The sequence below is a fragment of the Brassica rapa genome, chromosome A03 (genome assembly GCF_000309985.2).
Source record: "Brassica rapa cultivar Chiifu-401-42 chromosome A03, CAAS_Brap_v3.01, whole genome shotgun sequence".
Classification (NCBI taxonomy): Eukaryota; Viridiplantae; Streptophyta; class Magnoliopsida; order Brassicales; family Brassicaceae; genus Brassica; species Brassica rapa.
The window spans coordinates 32,009,364-32,036,794 of NC_024797.2; the positions used below are offsets into that span (position 1 = coordinate 32,009,364).

At 36.1% G+C, this 27,431-nt stretch overlaps 4 protein-coding genes, 1 long non-coding RNA gene and 1 pseudogene across 9 annotated transcripts; 4 read left to right on the top strand and 2 right to left on the bottom strand.

Moving 5' to 3' along the window:
* The first annotated feature begins 1,857 nt into the window (after positions 1 to 1,857).
* Positions 1,858 to 19,140, top strand: LOC103862490 (zinc finger MYM-type protein 1-like). 4 transcript variants are annotated; one of them, XM_033288597.1, is made up of 6 exons: positions 1,858 to 17,678; positions 17,934 to 17,992; positions 18,258 to 18,547; positions 18,632 to 18,729; positions 18,786 to 18,858; positions 18,926 to 19,140. In XM_033288597.1, exon 1 carries the CDS (start codon positions 2,539 to 2,541, stop codon positions 4,933 to 4,935), a length of 2,397 nt encoding a protein of 798 aa, XP_033144488.1. In that variant the 5' UTR covers positions 1,858 to 2,538; the 3' UTR covers positions 4,936 to 17,678; positions 17,934 to 17,992; positions 18,258 to 18,547; positions 18,632 to 18,729; positions 18,786 to 18,858; positions 18,926 to 19,140. The 4 variants fall into 4 exon arrangements, with proteins under 4 accessions (XP_033144488.1, XP_033144489.1, XP_033144486.1 ...); XM_033288598.1 differs by having other exon boundaries at positions 18,632 to 18,714; XM_033288595.1 differs by having other exon boundaries at positions 18,632 to 18,858.
* On the bottom strand, positions 9,301 to 15,279 carry LOC117132961 (MATH and LRR domain-containing protein PFE0570w-like). The gene is made up of 2 exons (XM_033288602.1): positions 12,675 to 15,279; positions 9,301 to 12,547 (listed from the first exon to the last, which is right to left on the bottom strand). The coding sequence occupies exon 1, from the start codon at positions 15,222 to 15,224 to the stop codon at positions 13,764 to 13,766; it is 1,461 nt and encodes a 486-aa protein (XP_033144493.1). The 5' UTR covers positions 15,225 to 15,279; the 3' UTR covers positions 9,301 to 12,547; positions 12,675 to 13,763.
* LOC103862673 lies at positions 10,755 to 19,140 on the top strand (annotated as a pseudogene).
* On the top strand, positions 17,276 to 18,417 carry LOC117125701 (HVA22-like protein k). The gene is made up of 3 exons (XM_033287475.1): positions 17,276 to 17,401; positions 17,934 to 17,992; positions 18,258 to 18,417. The coding sequence occupies exons 1-3, from the start codon at positions 17,276 to 17,278 to the stop codon at positions 18,415 to 18,417; spliced, it is 345 nt and encodes a 114-aa protein (XP_033143366.1).
* Positions 19,141 to 20,019: 879 nt separating the features above from the next.
* On the top strand, positions 20,020 to 21,417 carry LOC117132962. Its single transcript, XR_004456731.1, has 2 exons — positions 20,020 to 20,741; positions 20,908 to 21,417. It is a non-coding gene; the product is annotated as an uncharacterized LOC117132962 (long non-coding RNA).
* LOC103862491 (probable ubiquitin-conjugating enzyme E2 23) lies at positions 21,290 to 25,455 on the bottom strand. Of its 2 annotated transcripts, none has more exons than XM_033288594.1 (8): positions 25,227 to 25,455; positions 23,700 to 25,076; positions 22,943 to 23,158; positions 22,660 to 22,878; positions 22,516 to 22,585; positions 22,304 to 22,443; positions 21,916 to 22,227; positions 21,290 to 21,849 (listed from the first exon to the last, which is right to left on the bottom strand). In XM_033288594.1, the coding sequence occupies exons 2-8, from the start codon at positions 25,074 to 25,076 to the stop codon at positions 21,619 to 21,621; spliced, it is 2,565 nt and encodes an 854-aa protein (XP_033144485.1). In that variant the 5' UTR covers positions 25,227 to 25,455; the 3' UTR covers positions 21,290 to 21,618. The 2 variants fall into 2 exon arrangements, with proteins under 2 accessions (XP_033144485.1, XP_009138445.1); XM_009140197.3 differs by having other exon boundaries at positions 23,018 to 23,158; positions 25,227 to 25,408.
* Positions 25,456 to 27,431: the final 1,976 nt, after the last annotated feature.

Consider the following 27,431-nt stretch of genomic DNA (forward strand, 5'->3'; position numbering starts at 1 on the left):
ATTTTTTGTAATTATTAAACTATTTTCTATATTTATTAGACATTTTAAATATTATTAAAACTATTTTTTTAATTATTAAACTATTTTTTAATTATTAAACTATTTTTTATTTATTAAAACTTATTTTTGTAATTATTAAACTATTTTCTATATTTATTAAACTATTTTTTATTTATTAAAACTTTTTTTTTTGTAATTATTAAACTATTTATATTTTTGTGCTTAAAAACTATTTTTAAACTATTTCAGCAAGAATTCAACTGGAATTCCGATGATACGCTCTCTATCTATCACCATTTTGTTCATAAAGTTATGGACAACTATGGAAAGCAGATGTACGAGTGAAAGAAGAAGTGGGAAGTAAACAAGGTAGTTTTTAATTTATTAACAATTTTTAATTTATTAAACTATTTTTTAAATTATTAAACTTTTTTTTTTAAATTAAAAGGTCCCAAAGTCGATGAACGACACGGTCTGGAAGGAGTTGTGTGCGCATTGCGATAAAGAAGAGACGAAAGAAACTTCTTCCACCAACTCCAACAACCGAAGGAGCGACCGTAAAGGAAAGGGCATCTACAAGCATAACTTGGGTGCTCAATCTATTGCCACTCTGGCGGATCGCATGGTAAGTTCAACCGCTTTTTCTTCAATTATTTAAGTTTCAGAATTTTATTTTTTGTACATTTTTTCAATATTTCTAATGTTTGTTTAATTTATTTTTTTCAAGGCGGAAGAAAATGAGGGCGACCCGGTTGATGATCTCGCCCTTATGAAAAGGGCGTATACCAACAAGAAGACCGGCCAGATTGATGATGGTCTTGTGAGGGACGTGGTCGACCTGGTCCAAACTCAGGTGTATGACGAAGTGTCTCAGCTTCAAACCGATGATGACGATTCGACGGCCTCGACCAACTTGTCCCGGGTTCGAATCAACGAAATCGTTGAATCGGTAAGTTTTTTTTTTTAAAGTTCAATTTAATTATTTCTTGATTTTTATTTTATCATCAATTTATATTATCTAAATTTGATTATTTATATTTCAGTCGGTTCCAAAGAAAAAGGGACGTTTGGTCGGTTTGGGTCGTCGCTCCCGGTCGGCTGCTCCTTCTTCTGCACCACCGGCATATGTTGATCCAGAAGTTCTTACGGCTCAGCTGAAGGACAAGGATGATCGGATATCTGCGTTGGAGACCCAGATGGCAGCTCAACAGGCGGGCTATGAGACCCAGAAGATGCTGAACGAGCAGATGATGGAGATGATGAAGAGGATGTACCCGAACGAGGTGTTCCCGAACATTCCAGACCTGTAGTTTTTTTTTTTTACCAAAAACTCTGAATGTTTTATTTAGCTTTGAATATTATCTACTATGTTTTAATGTTTTATGTTTTATTCAATTTTAATTTTAATTTTAAATTTTCGAATTTAAATTTTAAAAATTTTAATTTTTAAAAATAAAAATAATTTTAAAAAAAAATTAATTTTTTTCGAAATTCCGAGGGAAAGCAGTTCCTCGGAAAATTCCGAGGAACTTTGTCCCTCGGAAAATTCCGAGGAACTTTTGTCCCTCGGAAAATTCCGAGGGAAACATGTTCCTCGGAATTTTCCGAGGAACTGAAATTCCTCGGAATATTCCGAGGGAAGAGAGTTCCTCGGAATTTTCCGAGGGACAAAAGTTCCTCGGAATTTTCCGATATACATTCTGAGGAATATTTCGTCGAAACTTCCGAGGATTGGGCCATCGGAATTCCATCGAAATATTCCGAGGAAGACGTCCCTCGGTATATTCCGAGGAATCTTCCGACAAACTCTGTGTCCTCGGAATTTTGTTTCCTCGGAATTCCGTCGGATATTTCCGACGGAATTCCGAGGAAATATGATTTTCCGAGGAGATATTTCCGACGACTTGTTTCTTCGGTATGTCCTCGGAATAGCGTTATTCCGACGACATACCGACGATTTTTTCCCTCAGTATACCGCTGTTTTCTTGTAGTGATTTGCAAAAGGAAAAGAAAACAAGTCTACTCCAAATGAATTAACATAGTTTTACGAAATCTAGATGGATCTGGATAAAATACATACTTATTTTTTATTTGTTTAAGCTCTATTATAATCAGGGGCGGACCCACCACCAGAGAGGGTGGGGCACGTGCCACATACTCTTTTTTTTTTACAATTTTTTTTTTTACTTCAAACCAAAGAAAAATAGATGGGTCTTGTTACAATTTGTTTCTTTAACTTCAGCCCAATTGAAAATAAAATATGTAGACAGCCCATCAGTTTTTGTTACAATTTTAATTATCCAACCTAAATAATTATTAGTCTAAAATTTAAAAACCCTAATGTGTTCCTAAATAAACTTACGTTCTTCTCTTTTGAAAAAAAAAAATTTGCAGAAACTTTATTCATCATCTTTAATACTTTTTTCTCGTTGTTTCTTTGGCATCTTTTCTAAGTAAGTTTATACATCATTGTTAATACTTTTTATTATTATTTAGCCTTAATTACTAAGTTACTAACATAATTTTTTTTAGGTATCCATGGAGAAATATTTCAAAAAACAGTGTTTATCATCATCAAAAGTTAATTCAGAGAATTTGCCTTCTAGTTCTTCACTACCAAAAACCAACACGGAGAATTTGGCTTCTACTCCACCAATATCAGCATCAAAAACTAATTTGGAGAATTTGCCTTCAGATCCTGCAGAGAGAAAAAGTATAAAGGAATATCATCCAAACGAAAGAGATGAGGTAAGACGAAAATATCTTACTAAAGGTCCTTGTCAACCTCGCGGTCATGATTTTCCTAAAACACTGAAAGGACATAAGCTTAGAAGATTTAATCCTGCTTGGTTTGATCTCTACGGTGATTGGTTGGAATATAGTATAAAAACAGACAAAGCATTTTGTTTGGTTTGCTACTTATTTAGAGACTATACTGAAAATAAATGTGGAAGTGATGAATTTGTGATAAAAGGCTTTGATACTTGGAAAAATCCAAAGAGATTAGGAGAGCATGTTGGATTGGTGAATAGTTTTCACAACAATGCTCTAAAGATGGCTGACAATCTAATGAATCCAAATCAATCGATCGTTCAGGCTTTTTATAAGCAGAATGACGCAGCCAAGAATGAATACAAGATCAGATTGAATGCTTCAATTGATGCTTGTAGATATTTATTACGGCAAGGATTACCTTTTCGAGGTCATGACGAATCAACAGAGTCAGCTAATAAAGGAAACTTTGTAGAGCTTGTGAAGTATACTGCAGATCAAAATGAAATTGTTAGTAAGGTTGTATTGGAGAATGCTCCAAAAAATAACCAGATGGTGTCTCATAAAATCCAGAAAGATCTAGCTCATTGCTTTGCAGAAGAAGTTACTCAGTCTATTATTCAAGAGCTTGATCATGGTGTATTTTGCTTGCTGGTGGATGAGTCTGCAGATGTTTCTACTAAAGAGCAAGTGGCAGTGGTTTTTCGTTTTGTTGATAAAAAGGGGATAGTCAAAGAAAGATTTGCTGGTATTATTCATGTTCAAGAAACTTCTTCTGCATCTCTAAAATGTGCCATCGATTCATTTTTTGCAAAACATGGATTAAGTATGAAAAAGCTAAGAGGACAGGGTTATGATGGAGCTAGCAATATGAAAGGTGAATTCAATGGGTTGAGATCTTTAATTCTAAGAGAAAATAGTTCTGCATATTATGTTCACTGCTTTGCTCATCAGCTTCAGTTGGTTGTCGTGGGAGTTGCTAAAAAACATTTTGAAGTTAGTGATTTCTTTGATAAGATTCATGTTTTGTTAAATGTGGTTGGAGCTTCTTGTAAGAGAAAAGATAAGATTCGAGAAGATCAACGTAAGATAATCGAGGAAGGAGTTAGGGAGGGTAAAATTAAAACAGGAAAAGGACTAAATCAGGAGTGTTCTATTCAAAGGCCTGGTAATACTCGTTGGGGTTCTCACTACAAAACTTTATTGAGATTGGCTGATTTATTCACTTCCATCATTAAAGTGCTTGAGTATGTCGAAAGTGATGGGTCAGATGGTATCAAGAGATGTCAAGCTAATGGTCTTCTCAAATACTTTCACACGTTCGATTTTGTGTTCTACTTACAGTTGATGTTGCTTCTTCTTGGTCTCACTCATAATCTATCAAAGGCTTTACAAAGAAAAGATCAGGACATCTTGAATGCAATGTCTCTAGTGAAATCTACCAAGCAACAATTGTGCAAGCTCAGAGAAAATGGATGGGATTCAATCATTGGAAAGGTGAACTCTTTTTGCAAGAATAATAACACAGAGTTATTTATTATGGAAGAAGAATTTGTTAATCCAAAGAGGCCAAGACAAAGAAGCAACATAACAAACTTGCATCATTATCAAGTTGAATGTTTCTACACTGTATTGGATATGCAGATTCAAGAGTTCAATGATCGTTTTGACGAGATAAACACTGAATTGCTTGGTTGTACTGCATCTTTGAGCCCCACTGATTCATTCCACCAGTTTGATCAATCAAAACTTGTACGGTTGTCAGAGTTTTATCCTGAAGATTTTAGTTCTATGGAACGAATATCTCTTGGGCATCAACTTGGTATTTACATCGACAATATCTCTGAAGATCAAAGGTTTGCTAATTTGGAGGGTCTTGGAGATCTTGCACGTGTGATGGTGGAGACCAAAAAACATCTTTCACATCCTCTTGTTTATCGACTTTTGAAGCTAGTTTTGACTCTACCTGTTGCCACCGCTACAGTCAAGAGATCTTTCTCTGCGATGAAAATTGTGAAAACTACCTTGCGCAACCGAATGGATGATGAATTTCTGAACGATTGCATGGTTTGCTATACTGAAAAAGAGCACTTTGACGAAGTGACTAACGATATGGTGATAAAAAGATTCCAAGATATGAAAGATCGAAGAATGACATTATAAGTTTTTTCATTGCTTTTTTTATATTAGAGATTTATGTTTTAGTTGTCATTAACTATTTCAGTTTGATTTTAATATTTATATTATATTAATTATTTTATTCATTATAAATTAAAATATATATGTGCCACAGTCTAACTAAATTTCTTGGTCCGCCCCTGATTATAATACAGATTTAGTAATATATATAATTCAATCTCCCTAATATTCTCTAAGAACAAAAAAACAATTGATCAAATATTTGAAACTCAGCATTTGACAGAAAGATCACCATCATTCAATTGTAAATTAACCATTATTGCTTCTATTGTTGAATTAGCATATATATTATATTGTTTTCAAAATATTTTATGTTTTATTATTGTGAATGACAGAAAACAAAAATCTATTAGGAAAACGAGTTATTGTGTAGGAAGAAGCGTTTGTGTGTCGTGGATCATCGGCCTCTCCTTCGTTTCCTTACTTCATAAGTATGTGACTTTGCTATGCATATAAATTACTTTTTCTGTGTGTGGCTAGTGGTTAATTTTGACTAATAATTTATCAATAAAATACGCAACTAGCTCTGTTTTTACTATGCAAAAACTCAAATTTTAAATTTAAATTGCAAAAAGTTGTTAATGATTACTTTGGTCATCAATAAATTCCATACTTTCGTGGAAAAATAAATAGATTGAAATCACGAACACTTACATTACTGCCACATAGATTTTTAAACATCTTAATTTATGAGTCATTGCACCTGATATAATTCACAGTATTCATCTGTTTACCAATTACCAATAAAGAAAATAAGAAGAAAGAAACCTTTGGTAGTGGCACAATTCTGGTAACGAGAGAATCCGTTGGTCGATCAGTAAAAGCATCAGAGTGGGAATATAAGATATGATCGTCCATGCATTTTGTAATATATGATCACGTGTGTAATAAACATAACTTGTTTTAGTTACCAAGTATTGTTTATGACATTCAGTCTCTGATTTGCCAAATTCTAATCATGTTGGTAATATTGTCCTATTTGGAGGCGTTATTATATACTAGTATATGCAGAAGCAGAACAATTATCATTCACAAGTTTTTTTTATTACAGATTGAATATGCCTTGTAATCTTGTATAGTTATGTTAGGCAACAAAAATGTGGCCTTGATCATTAGTTTAACAATAAAGAATAAAAAGAGATAGCTGCCATAGAAAGAACTTTATTACGTTAATTGAGCCGCTATTACAAGCATAAAATCTGCATTATATAACACGGGTAGATATTAAAGACTAAAACAGTAAAAAGACATTAATGCTTTGTTACAAAGAAAAGTTGAATTTATGTTAAAAAAAAGTTGAATAATGACTAAGGAGAGGAACTTTTTTTCCACGATATTAAGCTAGGTTGTATAACTTCTTAATGAGAGGAATCTTGTCTCCATGATATATGTTAAATATAAACTAGGTGATAGTTTCATACAATATATGATTTTCATAGTACACACACATTAATGCAATAATCGAGTTGTATCAGAATAGGATGACTAAACCTTTGATTTTTGGTAGTATATTCAAAACTCAAAAGAATCTGGAATGGATCTTGTAGTTTTCTGGTACATATCAGGGAAAGAAAGAAAAGAAAGAGATCATTTCCCATTAAAACGAAAGCAGTAAGTGAGGAGGAGAACATATTCTTCCTCTTCTTTTTCCCTCCCTCCCTCCCTCCCTACCTCCCTCCCTCCCTCCCTGCAGCTTAGACCATAATTAACAGCACCCCTTAGCATGACTCTTAAGGGGTGGGGCCTACATTTTTATTAAAATTCAGCTCCTCCTTTTCTTCCGCAAGAGGCGAGTCTGCTTTGGTTCTGGTGTTGTTCGCGGGCACCACTGACACGTGACGGTCCGCGAATGGTTTGTTTTTTAATTTTTTTTTTAAATCAGATAAACAAAACTAAAAAAAAAAACAGCCAACGGCGGGTTTCTGAGAGTTACGGCTGTTGTGGTGGAGGAGTGCGCCGTCGAAACGAGGCTGGTGAAAGAGAACTTTTGACTCAATTCGCGGCGGAGATGAAATTTTTTTTTCAGATAGAGTTCGTTCTGATGAAGACGTTCGAGATGTTATCTTTCAAGCCGATTAGGTTCGTGGACGGAGAAAGATCCGTCGTGTTGATATCTCCGGCGATCATCCGTAGTCTAAATGGAATCGCTGAGTTTGTGAATAACTTAGGAATAGTGTCGCCTAACGTTGTCGTTTTCGTGGTTAGAGAAGGATGTACGGATACAGCAGGATCTTGTTCGTTCCAGCGGGAGTTTGTTAGCGCTTTTGAGTTCTACACGATGGTGATGGAGTCGTTAGACGCCGCCGCCGCTCCTCCGGGAGATTTGGTGAAGAAGATCGTGGAAGCGTTCGTGTTACGGCCGAAGATCTTAACGGCGGTGGAAACGGCAGCAGATAGGTGAAACGCCGGCGAGATGACGTGGCGGAAAATGTTCAGCGCCGCCGGGATGAGACCGGTGCAGCTAAGCCAGTTTGCTGACTTTCAAGCTGAGTGTTTACTGGAGAAGGCACAAGTCGGAGGGTTCCACGTGGCGAAGCGAGAAGGAGAGTTAGTGCTGTGCTGGCATTGGAGGGCACTCGTTGCCACGTCAGCTTGGCGCTTTTAGATAACCCTAGGATAGTCTGGTTTGGTTTAAGAAATGATATAGAATCGAATTGTAACTACTCCTTTAGTTTATTCCCTTTAATTTTGAATAAATAAAATTATTTCATCAAAATACTCTGTTAGAGCTAGTCTTTAAAATCATTCAAAATAACATCTTTCCTAAAAATAAACAAAACAAGATAAACCCAAAAGTCTTATTTGAAAAACTCATTTATATACTTTATGTTTTTCTGATAACATACATACAATACTACTTTTTTTTGGAACACACATACATTACTACTATAAACAAGTGTTGATGAACAAAAACAGATGTTTGTAAGAAATCATTAACACTTGTAAATAGAACTTTTATACAACCAGTTAAAACTTAAAAGTAATATTTTCGTAACAATAGTTAAATGAAATTTCTCTATCCAAAGTTTACACCACAAAGAAAAAACTATACAATCCTAACACATACATCTTTTAACAAAATTAATGGACCCGATTTAAGAGAAAATATCCTGAATAATTTAATTTGATTTGATCTTGAAAATCATACTTTGTTAAATATATTAACAAAACTTAATACAAAGTTGACGACAAAAGATCTAAGACAAGTCTATGTTGTTTATTTATGATTTTTCTCTCTAATGTTGGACTAAGAATACATCATCTGCTATATCATAGTCACTATCATCTATCGGAATTGAAGCGGAAACGAAAGACATGAAGAATCAATTAAGCTTATAACATTTTTATGGCTTCGATTCATATTGGTTACCAATCTTTCCGAATTTGGCACTTTGTTCAACTTTAATTTCCAGTTGATTTGCATTCAACAAAAGTTACAAATACGCTAATAAATATTTTCATATAAATGCACACTGGTGAAGTAATGTATATTGGGTCATATGTTTTTTTCTCAAATGACTGGAGAAAAAAAATTCAAGATTGATTGAGTTTAAGTTAAACAAATAAGTAAAAAAAAAAGAGTAAATTTGGAGCAAACATTACAATTTTAAACAATGATTTTTTTACAACATTAACTAGTGATATATTAATAGATGAAGATCATCTTAGTTCTCTTCAAAAAGTTTTGAAGCTCTTCAAAGTCCTCATCTTCAATCACCATGTATGGTTTACAACTTCAGTCAGGGTGGAGATGGGCTCTCGCGTCAGGTCTTGGCAGTTGGACGAGGGAGGGACTCTAAGCTTGTTGGTTGGCTACCGGAGACTTTAGAGACATGCTTGAGAGTGTACAGTTACCCGTCAGGAACATGCGGCTCTTGGACGTTGAGGAAGGCTTCCCCGTCACACATACCTATGAGGATCTTTCGAGGCTTTACTTGGGGTACGAAATGAGTAAAGTCAGCGTTGCTGACATTTCACCTGACGAGGAAGATATAATGGCTTTACCTGTCCAAGCCTTTGTGTACCTAAAGCGCGCAATGGATTTTCATGGTAATGATGAAGATAATTAGTGATGCTACTACTAATTATTGTGATGTTGAAGATGAAGAATAATGAAGAAGTTTGATGTTTACGTGTGTTTCTTATCTTCGAATCAGTGCGTCTAGTTTAAGCTTTTTTAATTCATGTTTGTTAAGTTTCTCTAGCTGGTGACTTTATTAGTGCATGTGTGTTTAAATTTAGAAGTTGTTACTGTAGTGGCCTTATTAGTTTCTGCTTTTTAAGGTTAAGTTGTTGTTGTAGTTGGCCTATGCATGTTGTCTTGGTGTGTACTCTCTCTATCAATGTTAAAAATATGTTTGTGTGTTATTGTTACACTACAAAAAAAAAAGAGGGTGGACTGAATCACTTAAATTGCAACTTATTTATAAATGATACGATAAAATACACAACTACTCTGTTTTTACTATGCAAAAACTAAAATTTAAATTTAAATTGATAAAAGTTGTCAATCATTACTTTGGTCATGGGTAAATTTCATAGTTTCATGAAAAAATTAATAAATTGAAATCACGAAAACTTATATTACTACCACAGATTTCTAAACATCTTAATTTATGAGTCATTGCACTTGATATAATTCACAGTATTCATCTGTTTACCAATTACCAATATAGAAAGGAATAAGAAAGAAACCTTTGGAATTGGCACAATTATGGTAACGAGAGAATCCGTTGGTTGATCAGTAAAAGGATATTGTTTTTTTTTTAACGTTCATTTATTATGATATTACAATTATAATACGAGAAAGATTACATAGACGATTCGACAACCGACAATACTATATGTCTTATGAAGACTTACGTCTAACTGCATCACCTGAGCCATCCTATGAAGATCCACGTCTGACCAGATTTACTTGCACTATGTTGAAGATCCCTCGTAAGCCTTTATTCCGTAATCTGTATACTTATTTAATAAATCGCTCTCTCCGGGACTTGAAACATGAATTTTCTATAATCTGTAATAAATTGCATAGTCTGGGATTCGAATCTCAAACCTGGGTGTAGAAGCCTTTAAAAATTAACCAGTAGATTACGGTGCTTCAACAATAAAAGGATATTGTCATAGTGGAATATAAGATACGATCGTCCATTCATTTGTTGTAATATATAATCACGTGTATAATAAACATAACTTGTTTCGGTTACCAAGTATTGTTTGTGAAATTCAGTCTTTATTTTGTCAAATTCTAATCATGTTGGTAAAATATTGTCCTATTTGGAGACATTATTATATACTAGTATATGCAGAACAATTATCATTCACAAGTTTTTTTTATCACAGTTTGAATATGACTCGTAATCTCTTATAGTTACGTAAGGTAACAAAAATATGGGCTTGATCAAAAGTTTAACAACTAGATGATTATCCGCGCGGGATGAATTAAAATAAAAATAGTATTTTTTTTATGGGAAAATCCCACGAAAAACCTTCAAAGTGTCAAGTACTTCCACTTTAAACCTCCAAATACTATGTTTCCATAATAAACCCTAAAACTGACAGCATTCTTAACAAAAACTCTAAAAGTGGCTTACGTGTTTTGTCTTATATTTGGATAGACAGAATTATAAACTCTGTTAACGTCGTAACTAACTCTGTTTCCTTTTGATAAAATATGTGCTTTATTGTAATTACTTATATTTTAATAGAACCATCGGATATGTTTTGAAAATAATAAAATATTTTAAAGCGAAAACAATAGGACGACGACGACGAAGGAGATGGCTTCTCTGAAATCTCCATTTTATATGATCATCCTCTTCGCCTACGGTGTTGCAATTTCATCATCGTTTCTTGTCAGAGCACATGAACAGAAACGAAGAGACGAGAATCGTTGCGTAGGTTCCTTCTAGGTTTCAAAGAAACTTCGAAGGGAAGCAACGTCACCTTCGAATGCTCTCCTTCAGGTCCTTGTGTTTCTTGCAATTCCTCTGAAAGGAGAAAAGAGAAGTATCGTTGCAGTGAAACGGGTTATAGAATTCCTTTTAAATGCAGAGAGGTAAGAGGAGAAGAAGCTTCACACAAGAAAGATGCAAAAGAGACTCAACAAAGGGATCAATCTAATGTCAATGATGAGGGTGACGAAGATGTTGTTGATGCATTTGTGAAACAGAGGAATCTGCATGATGACTCTTCACCGAAAGCCTAGAAGTCTCAGTCTTAAAAAACTTATAGAAGCTGTTTTCCTCCTGCGAATGAGGAGAGAGTATCAGTTCTTGGTTTTGAGGCGTTTGTGCTAGGACTGTTACTTGTAAGCGGATCAGCTGTATACTACAGAAAGAAACAGACAGTACGGATGGCTAGAGTATCCACTGGAAGAACACAGAGCTTTTGAGAGCACTCCTTTTTCGATATGTAAAAGCTTTCAAGTGCTCACTAAGTAACAGATTCAACGTTTTTCATTGAAACAGAGATATTGCTCGAGTGTATAGAACAAGCTTTTAGGGGATTTCATATAATTGGAGACTACTTGTTTCGTATAAATGACAAATTGCTGAAAAATAGAAAACCATAAAGTAATAAAAATCTACCCAGAGACAAAATAGAGTAAGAATAGTTTAATATTTTGATCTTGTGATTCAAAATTTACGAGGCCTTCGTATGTTAAAAAGAAAAAAAAATTAAATTCAACTACTCCATTGTATTTCTTACGATAGTAATCGAAATAAAGTAAGAGTCACCAAAAAAGGAGAAACAACATCACAGCTATTCAAAGTTTTATTCTGGAGGTTGTGAATCAGTGATAGACCTATCATAAACTCTGTTTCCAAAGACCTCGAAAGGCCGATCTGTGAAGGGGCTCCATAACGTTCCACTCCCACTTGGAATGTTACCGATCTTTCTTATCTTCAATGGTCGTCCTCGTGAAGCCTTCTTCACATGTTTGGCTGGTTGGTTGGAGGGGACAGATTGCTGAGGAGCACTAGAAGCAGCAGGAAATGCATAACTTGATTGAGCTGTTTGTAACGGCTGAGAGCTTGATCCAACTGATGGACCGCTTTTATTTTTTCTTGGTTTTGGTTGACGTTTTGGGTGAATCTGAATCATGAAAATCAAGTCAAAAATCTGTTACACACCAACCAGTTCAGCTGCATATCGAAAAAATTAACAAAAAATACCTCTGCAGGGTGTTTACGAGGTCTACCACGTCTATTTTTTGGGCCTTCTACAACGACTGGTTCATTTTTACATCCGCTTTTTATATGTCCAGCTTGATCACAACGGCTGCAATGTGAGATTCTACCGTGTCTTGTAGATTTACCCGCATTTTGTAGTGATTCAAAAGGTTCCTTTCTCCTGTCACGTTTTTTAGGTCTACCTCTTGGCTTACGTATGTCGGGTATTCCAATTGGAGGCTTCTCTATCTTATTCCACAACGTCTCACCATTTACAGGCCTGATGTTATCAGCATATGTGTTTTGAAGGCATAAAGATGAATAATAATCAGAAACATATTTCTCAGCATCGTCTTGGTTGTCATCTAATACACATATTGCATGTTTGCATGGTATTCCTGCATTTATAATACAAAACAGCAATACAAAACATAGATTAAGTATCATAGAATCATTAGAAATATGTTAACAATAAAACAAATGAAAGCTAAACATTAAAAAAAAATTAGAGTTTGTTCCACATACCAGTAAGGTCCCAACGGCGACAAGCACATTGATGTGTTGCTAGGTCAACAGTATAGCCAACATCAAACTCATTTACCTCGTATAAAGTTGTTCTGCTGCGTATTGTTGAGCAAAATTTCTTAGCAACCCTTGCTTTCTCTAATATAGCCATTGTAATTGGAGTGAGATGGGTGCTACACTTCTCTGCTTGCAGCCATCTACGAGATATTCTTTTTATTGCTTGTCTTCGTATGTCCTCCAGCATACTAATCACAGGCTTTGTTCTTGCCATTTTGATCGTCCTGTTGAAAGCTTCAGATAGATTGTTATGCACATCGGCACAATGCGACTCTGGATTAAAAAAAGCTCTACACCATTTCTCTGGCTCCGTTTTAAGCAACGCCTCATACGCAAATGGATCATATGTCTCTACCATCTTCATTTTATCCTTATATTCCCCTTCATGATAGCTGTACGCCACACCCCAAAACAGATTTTTATATTCTGACCGGGAAAAAGATTTTTTCCAATTACCATATATATGTCTTGCACACATACGATGTTCTGCTTTTGGAAGCTCGGCAGCTATGGCATGGATAATACCCTGAAAAACAAATATGTTATCTTCAAACTCAAAGTTCAGATTATATAATTAGCACTGATATTACCATGGAAATTAAGCACATAATAAATTACCTTTTGCTTATCAGAAATGATAGTAAGATTACTGCCTATTCCTAAGTTGAGATCTAGTTTGAGTTTTTTCACAAACCAGCCCCAAGTATCCTTGTTTTCACGTTTAACAACAGCCCACGCAATGGGATACATCTTGTTATCTGCATCTCTACCGACAGCTGCAAGCAAATCACCTTCCAAATCCCACTTTAAAAAGCATCCATCAAGGCCAATTACTGGTCTACAACATTTCTTCCAAGTCGTCCGAAATTCTTCAAAACAAATGTAGAAACAAACAAACTGTTGTACACCATTGACATCAGCAGTACAAATCTCTGTAGTGATATCTTTGTTTGATCGTTTAAGCTCAGCCTCATAATCCCATAGCTTACCAAACTGAATGGTTTGAGCTTCAAGGACTGTGTCCAAAGCAATTCATCTGGCTTTGTAACACTTTGAAATATTGACAACGATGTTATAACGTTCTTTTATCATGTCTTTTATCTCTGCAGCCTGCAAATTAACATTTCTTCTGATTTCTTCTCTAAACAGACCCGCAATCACACCTTGCTTCAGCATTGATACTCGACTTGATTTTCCATGGTTATGCTTGTTGTGACAAACTTTCACCATCCACTTGTTCAATGGCCGCTCAACCGAACAATATATTCTCCAATGACAGTCACTCTTGCAACATATAGCAGCTATCCTTGTTGCTTCTGATTTTGCCATTTTAACATCATATTGAGTATTCAATGAGTAGCGTAGTAGCTGATCCTTGAACTCTAATCCACTATTGAATTTCTGAAACAACCATATGTAAGGTTCTTTGTCAAAATCTCCATGAAATTTTTCTTTTCCTTTTTCTCTTTTAGGATTTTTCCATTGCTCCCACTCTTCGTCTGAACTTAACGGTGTATCTGGATATTGGACGTCTTCTAAGCCAAATTCAGGATCAGATTCTTCTTCGTCCCTTTCTTCTTTTGCCTGTTCTGCAGCTAAAGTACGAGTTACTTCATTCAACTTGGGACTTCTTCTAGTACCCTCCTCAAACAGGGACTGAAATCTGTTATCATCACCACCATTTCCTGCGTCTAAAATAACCTCATCTCCATCGTTCACCAAATTACGAACGCCCTTATTCTGCAAATCATCACCATGAGCCTGCATTTCTTTTAAATCATCAGCACGGGCCTGTGTTTCTTTTAAATCAGCACCATGATCTTGCTTCTCATTCAAATCACCATCACGAGTCTGCATTTCTTTTAAATCATCACCTTTATTCTTAGTTGTATCAGCTTCGTCCTCAGATTCCTCAGGGTCATCATCTTCTTTTGGTGGCTTATCATCATCAGATTCATCACCATCGTCCTCTGATCTCTCGTCTATATCAGTTTCATCACCTTCTTCTCCTTCAGCTACATATCCACTCTCATCTTCATTTTCTAGAAAAACATCAATTGCACTTGCTATTCTCGCAGAAGAACACAACTCTGAGATATCACCATTAACATCCTCAAACACATAATTGATATTCTTCATCTCCTCACTTGTTTCTTTGTACCAAATCAATCTTAACTCTGTTACAATGCCTTCAGCTTTATTGAAATATTGAAACTTCTTCCAGCTGATCTCAGACATTTTCCATACAACATTTTTAAAGCCTGACTCATTACGATAAATATAATCATCAGCTTCTTTCTTCATTGTTCCACCAAAGTGGATATTTAGTTTCAACATCTCTTCTTCACTGCATTGTAAACAAATAAAGTTTATCAGTATACACCATTTATAAAAAAAGAACATATCAAACTCAGAATTATCATACAAGGTACAAATCAAACATAATTGAGATTTTTTTTCAGTGAAATTTTTTTTGCAGAAGACACCACACATGATGAGACACGTAAAATTGGAATAAGAAGACTAAAATATTAGAACTATCTTACTCCATGTCGTCTATAACATACGACTATCTCTTCCTCACTTTTTAGTTTTCTCTTTAGGTTTTCTCTTTAGGTTTTCTATTATTTTCTTTCACAAACACTTACGACGGCTCAACCCTACAAATCGTTAGGATCTTTAATTACTCTCGTGAATAAAATAGATATATAATTTGTTAAGAATATAAGTAATTACAATAAAGCACATGTTTTATCAAAAGGAAACGGAGTTAGTTACGACGTTAACAGAGTTTATAATTCTGTCTATCCAAATATAAGACAAAACACGTAAGCCACTTTTAGAGTTTTTGTTAAGAATGCTGTCAGTTTTAGGGTTTATTGTGGAAACATAGTATTTGGAGGTTTAAAGTGGAAGTACTTGACACTTTGAAGGTTTTTTGTGGGATTTTCCCTTTTTTTTATTTCAAATAATACATATTCTGATATCTACAATGGTTTTTTTTTTTGCATCTGATTGTAACAAATTTTAAATGAATGTCATGTTGAATCATAATGTTTTTAGTGTATGTAACAAATTTTGAATTGAAAACCCTCAAATTTGTGAGGAACAAAACTGCAAAGAATAAATTGTGGTATAAAAGATCTTATATTTACAGTGAAATGATATATTGTAATTTAGGTATGCCGAGCTTTTCAACATATCATTTTTTTAATAAAAACTAGGTTCGGAATATTTTTTATTTTATAAATATATAACTTTGATACAGTGCCGGTCCGGTCATATACGGCGCCTAAAGAGCACTAAAACTTTGATGCCCCTCTTTTTCACTATAAGAAATCTTTTGAATATTAATCTGTTTGTAAACTTTTGTTAAGTTAGCAAATCCTACACCTCTAGTTTATTTTTTATATTTAAATTTGTACAAAAAAAATTCTGAAATCCAAACAACTTTTTTGAACATTTAATAAGTCTAAAATTTTTCAGAAATTTCTATAGAAAATTACAACTTAAGAAATAGAGAATGAAAACAGATGTCTACTTACACGTATTTTTGAAAAGAAACCTTAAATAGAGATTAGAAGAAGCAACTATTCCAACAAAACAAGATTAACGGTTAACTTTACGGCAATGAGTGAATAGAAGACAAAATTACATTTTTTGTGAAAGTGTGAAATTGTTAAGGTTAAGAAAATAATTAACTGTTGAAAAGTGAAAAGAAAATAATGCAACTGTTAAGGCTAAGAAAATAATTAATTATTATCTAGTTTCTTAACCTTTTCAGTTATTATAGTATATATATACATAAAACGAAATTACATTTTTTGATCTCTAATCATAGTTTACAATCAAATCTTTTTACGTATTGTGACTATCAAAAAGACAAAAATATCGATAAACACAAAAATGGTCAAAGGAGAAGTCGAACTAGCGGCAACAGCTTACATGATTATCATACGTACACCACTACACCAAAACCATCTCCTTGCAAATGCTGCCCCTAATAAATTGATAAATCCTAGCGCCTAAAGCCCTTGCTTTATGAACTTTAGCCCATGGCCAGACCTGCTTTGATATTATCATAATTTTTTAAATATATGATTTAGATTTAGTTTTATATATATTTTATAACTCTCTAAATTTATTTTTAAGCCTTTTATTCATTATTATTAATATATAATATTTTGTTTAATACATTTTATATTCTTATTGATTGTAATTACTTATTAATATATTTTTTGGATGTTATGGTATTAAGTTTTTTGATTTATTTATTAAACTAAGATTTGTAAATATTATATTATTTTTTTTATTTTTACAACATATTTTGTTTTTTTGTGCGTTATATTTCAAAATATAGGAGAAACACTGGTGAGATGACTTGGTAGTAAGTTTTTTGATTTTTTTATTAAATTAAGATTTGTAAATATTATATTGTTTTTTTTTTATTTTTACAACATATTTTATTTTTTGTGCGTTATATTTTAAAAGATTGGAGAAACACCGGTGAGATGACTTGGCGGAAAGCGTTCAGCGCCGCATAAATGACACCGGTCCAGCTAAGCCAGCTCGCTGACTTTCAAGCTAAGTGTTTATTGGAGAAGACGCAAGTCAGAAGGTTCCACGTGGCGAAGAGACAGGGAGAGTTGGTGCTCTGCTGGCACGGAAAGGCACTTGTTGCCATGTTAGCTTGGCGCTTTTAGAGAACCGTATCATAGACTGGTTTGGGTTAAGAAAATGATACAGAATCGAATTGTATCTACTCCTTCGGTTTATTCCCTTTAATTTTGAATAAATAAAACTATTTCGTCAAGAGACTCTGTTGGAGCTAGAGTCTTTAAAATCATTCATAAGCCCTATTAAGAAAAAGAGGAAAGAAACAGAGTTCGTCAATTTGCTTAACAGATTCCATCCACGGCGCTTATCGGATCCGGCTTAGCTAGCGAGGTAATATACTAATATATGCTCTCTGTGGTGATTGCTTCGGCTTGTATGTATTAAAGACAAAAACTTTATGACTCTACTTGATTGGATGTGTGTGTTGGGTGGATTCTGTTACCGTATTGTCTTGTTCGAGTTCAAAATTTTCATTACAATGCCAGCGGTTTTGTCTGATCATCTTAAAGTTCACCTTTTGTCTTCTGGGTTTTGGTGAAATTAGAGTTTTTCTTAGTCTTTTAAATTCTCTATGGAAAATTTCAGGTAGGGTTACGAGTACTGCTTTCTCCACTTGGTTCCAACATCGTACTTTGTACAGCATGGTGAGTTTTTTAATTTTCTCACCAAATTTTAATTGTTAAGACAATGCTACAGTATGATTTGGAGGAAGGATTTGATTGATCTGAGTAGGTAGATTCTTACGTTGATGTTAAGAAACGAGGTTTGGGAGCGTTTTCAATACCATCGGTTTAGAGTTGGAATACTGTAGTCTGTAGGACAAGAGGCCAATCTCTTGTTTGGGAATCTTGAACTTTTGTTTCCTACTTGTAACCTTTGCTGTTCTGTCTGAATCTCTGTTTCCTGCAGCTGTTCCGTTGGCATCGGGTTGCCAGTGTACTCCACTTTCAAGGCAATTGAGAATAGAGATCAGAATGAACAACATAAATGGCTTGTTTACTGGGCAGCTTATGGTTCTTTCAGCCTTGTTGAAGTGTTCACGGACAAACTCATCTCTTGTTACGTTTGATACCCAAAAACTATAAATAATATCTATTGCTTCTTCTTCTGATGGACCTCATCAAGAATATCATATTCAGAGTATTGATACTTGTTTGTTCACAGGTTTCCTCGTCTGGCTTCAACTTTCCACCGTAGATGTACTCTTCTCCATCTCTTTGTAACCATATCATTTAGTATGTTGAGAAGCTTTATTAGACTGTTACTGACTGGTTCTTGATTAGGGAGCGCGAAACAAATATACAACAACCACCTTCGCCCTTTCCTAACACGACACCAAGCTAGACTGGTTGGACTCGTGAATGAAGTATATGAGCAAATGGTACATTGTTTCTTCCTTCAAAACTCAAACACTCTTGAAACACACAACATTTGCAGGTCAAGGTCATTAGATCACACCAAGGAGAGATTCGTTTTGTGCGATCAATGATTGTCAGAATCTTGGGATCAGGTTAGTTTCTAAACTCTAGTTTGATACTTTCTTTGTTTGCTGAATAAGAGTTTTCTTGTTGCAACAGTCAATGAAGTTGCATCACCAAGCCAACGACAAGGATAAATCTCAAACACTAGCCCTGAACCAGAATCTGAATCCGATCATGAAGACTAATTGAACAACAAATGTAGTCACAGATTTGCAGCTTTTACACGCTTGTGTCAAACGATTGTAATGGTCATGTAAATCTCGAATTACTTTTAGAGTGGTAAAACAAATTAAGTTGTTGAAAAGTCCCTATAATCCATTATAAAGCAGCTCCATGTTTCCTTATACTAAAGTATAAGCTACCTTGCCTGGTTCAGAGAACTTGTGCCTCTTGGAATTCCAAGGAAGTTAGCAGATTCTTGATGATTTTTCAGTCAGGTAGGTGCTGCATCTATTCAAGAAGCATATAATAAGTCGTGATTTGATTTGGCCCTACTAAAACTTATAAGCTGGTCCTCCAGGCACTTCTTTCAGAATTTGGAGACTTCTTTGAGAATGATGCGTTGTCTTTTGGGGAGGTGAAACAACTCCATAGTGTTCTGAATGATACTTGGCTTTGCTCAGAGATACCTAGACTGTGTGGGTGGAGGGTGGTGAATGTACCTAAACGCCTATAATGGTTTTTCTCAGCTATATAATATGAATGTACCTAAACGTAAATAAAGGAAACATGACAATATTGTCTCTCCTAATACAAGGTCTTGCTTGCATGCATGCTGGTCATAGTGGAGCTCATGGGAATACACCAACCATCACAGCCTATTGCCGCTCCTTCAACTACATATCAGATCTTTACCCACACCCACTCATCAGTTTTCAACATCTGCGTATGAGAGAGAGAATTATGTTTTTCCATTGACAATTTAGATGAAATTAATAAGAAAAAAAAAAGGGTTTCCACAGTCTCTTTACCTCATCAGGTTGTTGAACAGAGGTGTGCTCGCCACGCTTCAGTATAGCAAGCTTTTCGTTGTACAAGAGTAAAACGATTGAGTCCGGTAATACTAGTTCTATAGTTAATATCTGGCTGATCAGGTATGACAAGCTTGTCAAAAACCACCTAATTAGATAGTTGATGAATCGAGGAAAAAAAATGATGATTCGGAAGAGAAAACCTACCTTGAGCTTGCTTGCGGTCAACTCTAACAGCAGCTTGGGTGTTATTTTCACAGAGAACCTTCTCGCAACAAATGGCAATTCCTCGGTTACAGGCCCATTGGCTTCCCTTCTGACTCCTATAGAATTAGAGCTATTGGGTCTCTTCTCTTAAACAGAGAGAAGAAACAGCCGCGAGATGACTTGGCGGGAAGCGTTCTCCGCCGCTGGCATGGCGAAACAACAGGGAGAGAGAGTTGGTGCTGTGCTGGCATGGAATGGCACTTGTTGCCACGTCAGCTTGGCGCTTTTAGATAGTCATCGGTCTTTCACCTTTTGACTTTTCCCTTTGATTTCAAATAAAGAAAATATTCTTCTCAATTGTTGGAATACTCTAGGGTACCTTTAGGACAAGAGCCAATCTCTTTGTATTCCCTTTTGTTCTGTCAGCAGAAAAGTTTTATTTTCTAGTTGCTTTTGGGTTCTTTACTCTATTATAGCTGTATAAAAAAAAGTCTTGCTCTTGGTTTTCCTGCTGCTGTTCTGTTGGCATCGGGTTGCCTGTATACTCCACTTTCAACGCAACTGAGAATAGAGATCAGAATGAACAACATAAATGGCTTTTTTTACTGTTGGCATCGTTTTCTCTCTCTCTCTCTCTCTCTCTCTCTCTCTCTCTCTCTCTCTCTTCCACCTTATTTTGCAGCTTATGGTTCTTTCAGCCTTGTTCAAGTGTTCACGGACAAACTCATTTCCTGGTACGTTTTGATATCTCAAAAACGACTGTAAACAATATCTTTACAAGAGATACACTTTCTTGCTTCTTCTTTCTTCCCATGGACCTCATCAAGAATATGGCCTTACTGGAAATCATATTCAGAGTGTTGATAGAGTTTCTTGTTACTGATACTTGTTTGTTTACAGGTGTGTACTCTTCTCTATCTCTTTATAACCATCATTTAACATGTTGAGAAAGCTTGCTCTGAGGAAGATGACAACTCCGCACCTGCTCAGGTTGCTGCCCTGGCACCGGAAGCTCCCCTCACAGCAGTAGACTACCCTGAGATGATCCCTGTAGTCTACAAGAAGAAAATCTATAGCGATAACATGAATGGTATGGAGTTTGGGCACGTATGGATAAGGTGTGGGCGGGATGTCCTGTAGATATGAGGAAGATACATCGAAAACGAGTAATTAGAGAAAAAAAATGTAACCAAAACTATTTCCTTACTTAGACCGGAACACACACCAAAAAAACACAACAAGAGCATTTTCAAAACAGAGACAAATGTGTCCACATCGACAATCATGAAAGGACTTATTGTCTTATCATATGCTGGGTATTGATAGAGTTTCTTGTTATTGATATAGAAACTTGACACACCCACAAAAAAGACACAACAAGAGCAAATTCAAAACAGAGACAAATACGTCCACATCGAAAATCATGAACATACACTTATTGTCTTATCATATGCAGAGTATTGATAGAGTTTCTTGTTATTGATACTTGTTTCTTCACACGTTTCCACTGTATTATCAAGTGAAGTTTGTGTTCCTCGTCTCGCTTCAAGTTCCCACCGTCCATGTACTCTTCTCCATCTCTTTGTAACCACCGTCCATGTAATCTGACAATCATTGATCGCTAGCTCCCAAGAGACTCAGAGCTGGGAAGAGCTTTGCAGTTAGCTTTTCCAACGAGAGCCTAAATCCTGCTGAAGTGGAATTTGCAAACACTGGTTCATCGACAATCAAGGCATCTTTGGTGAGGGAACCGATCAAATATCCTTCCATGTAGGCGTTGCATGCCTTCAAGATGTGAGACCCACGTTTTATAAAATGCTCTTTCACCAGTTCTTCAAAGCCCTACACATCACAAAGTACAATGTGATAAGATTAAAAGAAATAAAGAGAAATAGAGCTTGCCATTACCTTAGGTTGCTTCTTCATAAGATGCATCATGGTTTTGCAATTTAGCAAAAATGCATCCTCGTTGTACTCGAGAGAGCGTCTCTCTCCTTCCACCGTGCCAATCAACTTATCATAATCAGCCTCGTTGAAGTAAGGTTTTGCATTTAACACCAGTCCCTGGATTGATACAAGCACTTGAAGGATGGTGGATGATTGGGGATCCCAAACTTCACTTCCTCTACCTTTCCATGTATTAAGAAGGCTCAAGCAAACATTTCCATCTTCATCGAGGTTGGGGTTTAACTTCCAACCACCAGAATGATAAAACACGACCTGCATCATGAACCAGACACAACATTAGTGCATGTTCTAGATTAGTTTGGGTTTTGCAATGACATCAAACTCTTACCGGTGGCTCGCTAGGATACTTAGGTGGAAGAAATACATCAAAAATGAACAGACCATCTTGATATGGTGTTCCATATGATCCGACAATCACGGCCCGCAGTAGATCCATTCTATCTTCATAAACTCGAACAAAGATTCCATCTACAAAAATAAAATCAAAATTTTCAGTTAAGCGGCTAAATGTTTAAATTGTAAAATGCTAGACGTTCTTACCGGGAAGATTGTCCTGAAGTATTTTCCAGTCTCCGTGAAACTTTTTAACCCACACCTTTTCCTTGATTTTCTGCATGTTTTGATACCACAAATCAGAAATCAAGTCAAATCCAAATATACAGAGTACCTTGAAGAACACGCTACCTGCTCTTCTTCGCTAACATAATGGTGGTCCAGAGATTCTTGTGATATATCAAAGCGTCTGAAACTGTAACTATCACCTTTAAAAGTTACTGGCTCATCAGATATTCCGCTCTTTGATCCTTCCAATGCTTTGTTTTCTAAAACTGAACCCTCTGACTGAGGGTTAGCAGTGGCACCGAAACTTTGAGTACTAGGATCATCCTTCTCGCCAGAAGGGTCCTGTAAATAAAAGGTTCTCATTAATTTACAGAAACAAATAATTGTGCGCTGCAAAGAAGTATACCAGTGTCTCCCTGTTGAACATAGTGCTCTGGGTCAAGCAAAAAAAAATCGGTAACACTTTCTCAACAGAACAAACCTCTTTCGGAATCTCATGAGCACCACTATCATCATCGTCTACAGTTCCCCAACTAGAATCACTACTTGCTCCACTTCCTGCAGCATCTGGTTCGCCATCATCACTGTCCGGTTCAACGACATAAACTGCTCCAGGACCAACCTAGGAGAAAGCAAAAAAGGGTAAAAGTAAAAATCAAAAAGTACCAAGTCTTATTCGCAGGGGAAGTCCCGTCAGATTCAATACATATATGTAAGTTTATTCATGCACAGACAGTTTAGTAAAGAACCAAATGGCATATATCTCTTAGATCATCGGTATAAAAAGGAATCACCTGCTCTAGTTATATCTTTGAATAGGTATTCAATCTCCTCCAACTTATCATGTCTTTTTAGTCCAAAGCATCAAGAAGGGAACAACACAATGTGTATTGAACTCGCTAATAGAGAGAGAGAGAGAGAGAGAGAGAGAGAGAGAGAGAGAGAGAGAGAGAGAGAGAGAGAGAGAGAGAGAGAGAGAGAGAGAGAGAGAGAGAGAAAAAAACAGCAAGAACATAAACATAAACATGGACAAACTGTTTAAAATTAGGACAGCAAGTATATTAAAGCATAACAACATTTAGTAGACGTTGCAAATCAATTTACGAGGAGAAAACCAGACCACTAAGGATGGTAAGTGAATAGACCAGTTGAGTTTGACTTACCTTTGATACGATTCCATCGGCCCATGTTACTTCAAAACCACCATCCTTTAGGCCAGTAATATTTCCAAACCAAGAGAGACCCGCATTGACTTCGTCTTGTTGAAGGTGTTTAGTATCATTGCCTTGCTCCGTTGGTGATAGTCGAACAACAACGTCCCCATAAGTGTAGTAGTCATGATCAGGATGGCGCTCAAGCTCATAAACGCTAGCAGTTTCTTCACTCTCAAACTGACAAGGTTCTTCTGCCCTTTGAAGCGGCTTCAACCATCTCACAATAGCGATACGTTCTTTTGCATCCAAACTTTTAACAACCCCAACACGCTTAGGTTCAGTTGTGTTACCATCATCAACTATAGCCTTCTCCATCACATACTGCTCAGCGACAAATACATCATCAACAGGGGTCTCAGTTGGAATTAATGTTGTTGCTTCCCGTCTACATTCTACTGAACCATCCTGCCAGGCTACATCAACACGTGTTCTGCTATGAACGATCAATAGAGCTTCTCCTAAGCTTCCATCTTTTGTGCCGCACCAGTCACCCACTTTGAAATTGGTATGAATTAAGGATGACAACAACGTCAGAACACTAGGACTCTGCCACTCGACTAGGGGAACAGAAGAATCTGGCCCAACACCACGGGAAGCCAGCCATTTCACAAAAACAGGACCAGCAGTAACACTGTCCACAGTACCTTCTGAGCGATTGGGTTTCTTTAGCCTGGTTGCTCTGACTCTCTGGCCAATGTGATAGGGGAAGGTTTCATCTACTCCAAAGTTGTTCTCAGGAATTGGTTCAAGTCGACTAGGATCAACCTCTCTGAATGCCCTTGTGGAACCATCATCAAACTTTACAATCACATTTTCACGTGCTTCATCAACTCTGCCTAGCGAAGGGACAGTGACATGGACCACATAATCACCAACAGCAAAATCCCTGACACGTTTCAACATCTTGGTCGAGATATCCTTGTGGATAGTACCATCCCGAGCCAACAAATCAACAGAAATGTTTAGATCCGCTACTAAACCCACCTGCCCAGTTGGCTCAGAAGCTGAAAAAACATACCCGCCAAGAGAGAAACGACGGTCAGCGACGGTTACAGCTTTAGCATCTTGAACTTTCTCGATGTCACCATTCATCCAACGCACACGACACTGGCAGTTCCCAGGATCAGTACTACCTCCTCTGTTGATCGCAATCCCAATACCACCCGTCTTGTTGCTTTTAACAATGTCATCTTTGTAAACGTTGGGATGGTGGTCGTTAGTTGCTGCTAAATCTTCAGACTTATCCGTATGAAGGCTGTTGGTAACCACATTGGGATCAGATTTAGCCTCACTTGCCACTGAATCTGTACCAGCGTCATGATCCATCTAGATAAAGCCAAACAACCACAATATTTTACTATCGCAACAAACAAAATCACTAAATCAAAACCTAGGTCAAACTCCTAAGATTCCCCGATAAATTATTCTCACTGAACCGATATTCTTTATCGAACAAGTAAATACAAAATAAATTACCGTCGTCCAGAAGAAGCGAAGGTTACGTCTGTAAACGAGAGCAAGCGACGGTGATCGTGAGATTTTCTCGAGCTTGATCGTGAGATTTTCTCGAGCGTGATCGTCTCGATCTGTAAACGCAGATTGAGAGCAAGCGACGGTGATCGTGAGATTTTCTCGAGCTTGATCGTCTTGGTTTTTAAAAAAAAGTCGGTCAACAAAATGGGCACTACTGGGCTTTCGGGCCCAAACAGAATGTATTCAATCTGGACCGTTGGATCTGCTTTTTCATTTTTTTTTTGTTGGGTTATCAAAACTCATAATCAGGATTACAACATTTTCTTAATCAGCTTATTAGTCACAATAATTTTCATTCTACAGATTGAGAATCTCCAAATGCTTCATAAACTTTGCCTAGCGAAGGGACATGAACCACATTAAACATTTTTATTGAGTTTTTAAATAAATAAAAATTAATTTTTATAATGAATATCACCAACAACAAATGAACCACAAGGGTAAATAGATCAGTATCCCACACTTAAATGGATAAGTGTTGGAGAGAATAAAGAGAGAGATGACCTCAACATATTCCACATCGATAATTTATCTACCGTATGGTCTATTTGCCATAACTCTTCACAATTGTCTCCATCTTTATCTGCAAAAGAACAAGAACTCTATATTCGCAACATAAGCGTCTTCAATACTAACACTAACAAGCAAGTTGACAAAAAAAGAAAAAACACACTGACAAGCAAAAAGATAAAGAAAGATTTACATTTAGAGTCAGTTTATATATGACTTCTTATTTTCACTTTAGCACACTTTCTTCTACTAGAACACTTATCTTTAAAGATCAGTTGGGTCTTAACATTTTCAGTTCAACTCCAACCATAAAGTGGACTAGCTGAATATTTACCTAATTCTTTTGTTTTTCTTTTTTTAATTTATAGCATAAAATTGAATCTAAAAAAAATCTCTCGGATCTCAACATCATTTTCCTCGCCGTGTAAGAGCATCTCCAACCCCACTCTATTTTTCACTCTAAAATATAGTTTAGAGTAAAGAATGCTTCAATGGTACTCTATTTTTCACTCTATAATAGACTGAAAAATAGGTTTACTCCAAATATAGAGTAATTTGTTTTTTTTTTTGTTCATCACTCTATTTTCTACTCTAAAATAGAGTATCATTACAGCAAAATCAAACTCTATTATAGAGTTACTCTATTTTAGAGTAAGAAATAGAGTAAGCCATTGGAGATGGTCTAAGCTAATCTCCGCCGTGGCCATCTTCTCGCCCCCGACTTTTCTCCTCCACAATCCACATCTGCCGATCTGCGTCAAGCTCCCACGGAAAACTCCTCCACCATGTGATCTCCTTGTTGCTACTTCATCGTCGTTAATCACCGCCATCGTCTCGTCGCAAGCTTCATCCGGAGTCGTCGTCGCAATCTATCCACCTTCGTGAAGCTCCGGAGCCTTCTTAGCGTCTTTGTCTCTCCCTCCTGTAACCGCCTTTGTCTTCGCCTCCTGTAACCGCCTTCGTCTCCATCTCGTCAACTGAAACCCCTACCTCCGTCTCGTTCTCGTCACCGCCTTCATCGCCTCTGTCTTACCGTCTTCGTCTCCTCCATCTCGTTGCTTTCGTCTCCTCTGTTTTTGGTTGCTGAAATAAAAGCTCTAAATGAAGAAGACGAAATCGAAATTACATTTATATCCTTCACTAAAGAAAATTAAAAAAAACAAATGAAAACACGCTGAATGGTTTTCGAACACGAGATCAAGCGGTCAATTATAAGACGCAACAAATGGACTGCTGTGATTTATTTGTTGTTATATAGCGTTAAAGATAAATATTATGACTAAAAGCCTCTTCTTTACCATTTCACAACATTTTGCAATGCAATATATATAACTAAATGAACTAAATTAAGATGGTAAAACCATAACAATGCAATATATACACCTAAATGAAACTTAAAATATTCTAAATTAACAAAAAAAACTCTAAATCATTCAAATCATTGGATATCATTACTACTACAATGTACATTTGAACAGGTGTATATGTGATTTTTTTAAAACGTCATTGTACATGTAGATAGTAAAAGACATGTGTACTTGCGGTTTCAACGTCATATTCGTTTAAATGTATTTTCCATTTCTGTTAAGATTAATTTCAAAAGGAAAGGCATACATGTAGATTCTTATTCACGTGTAC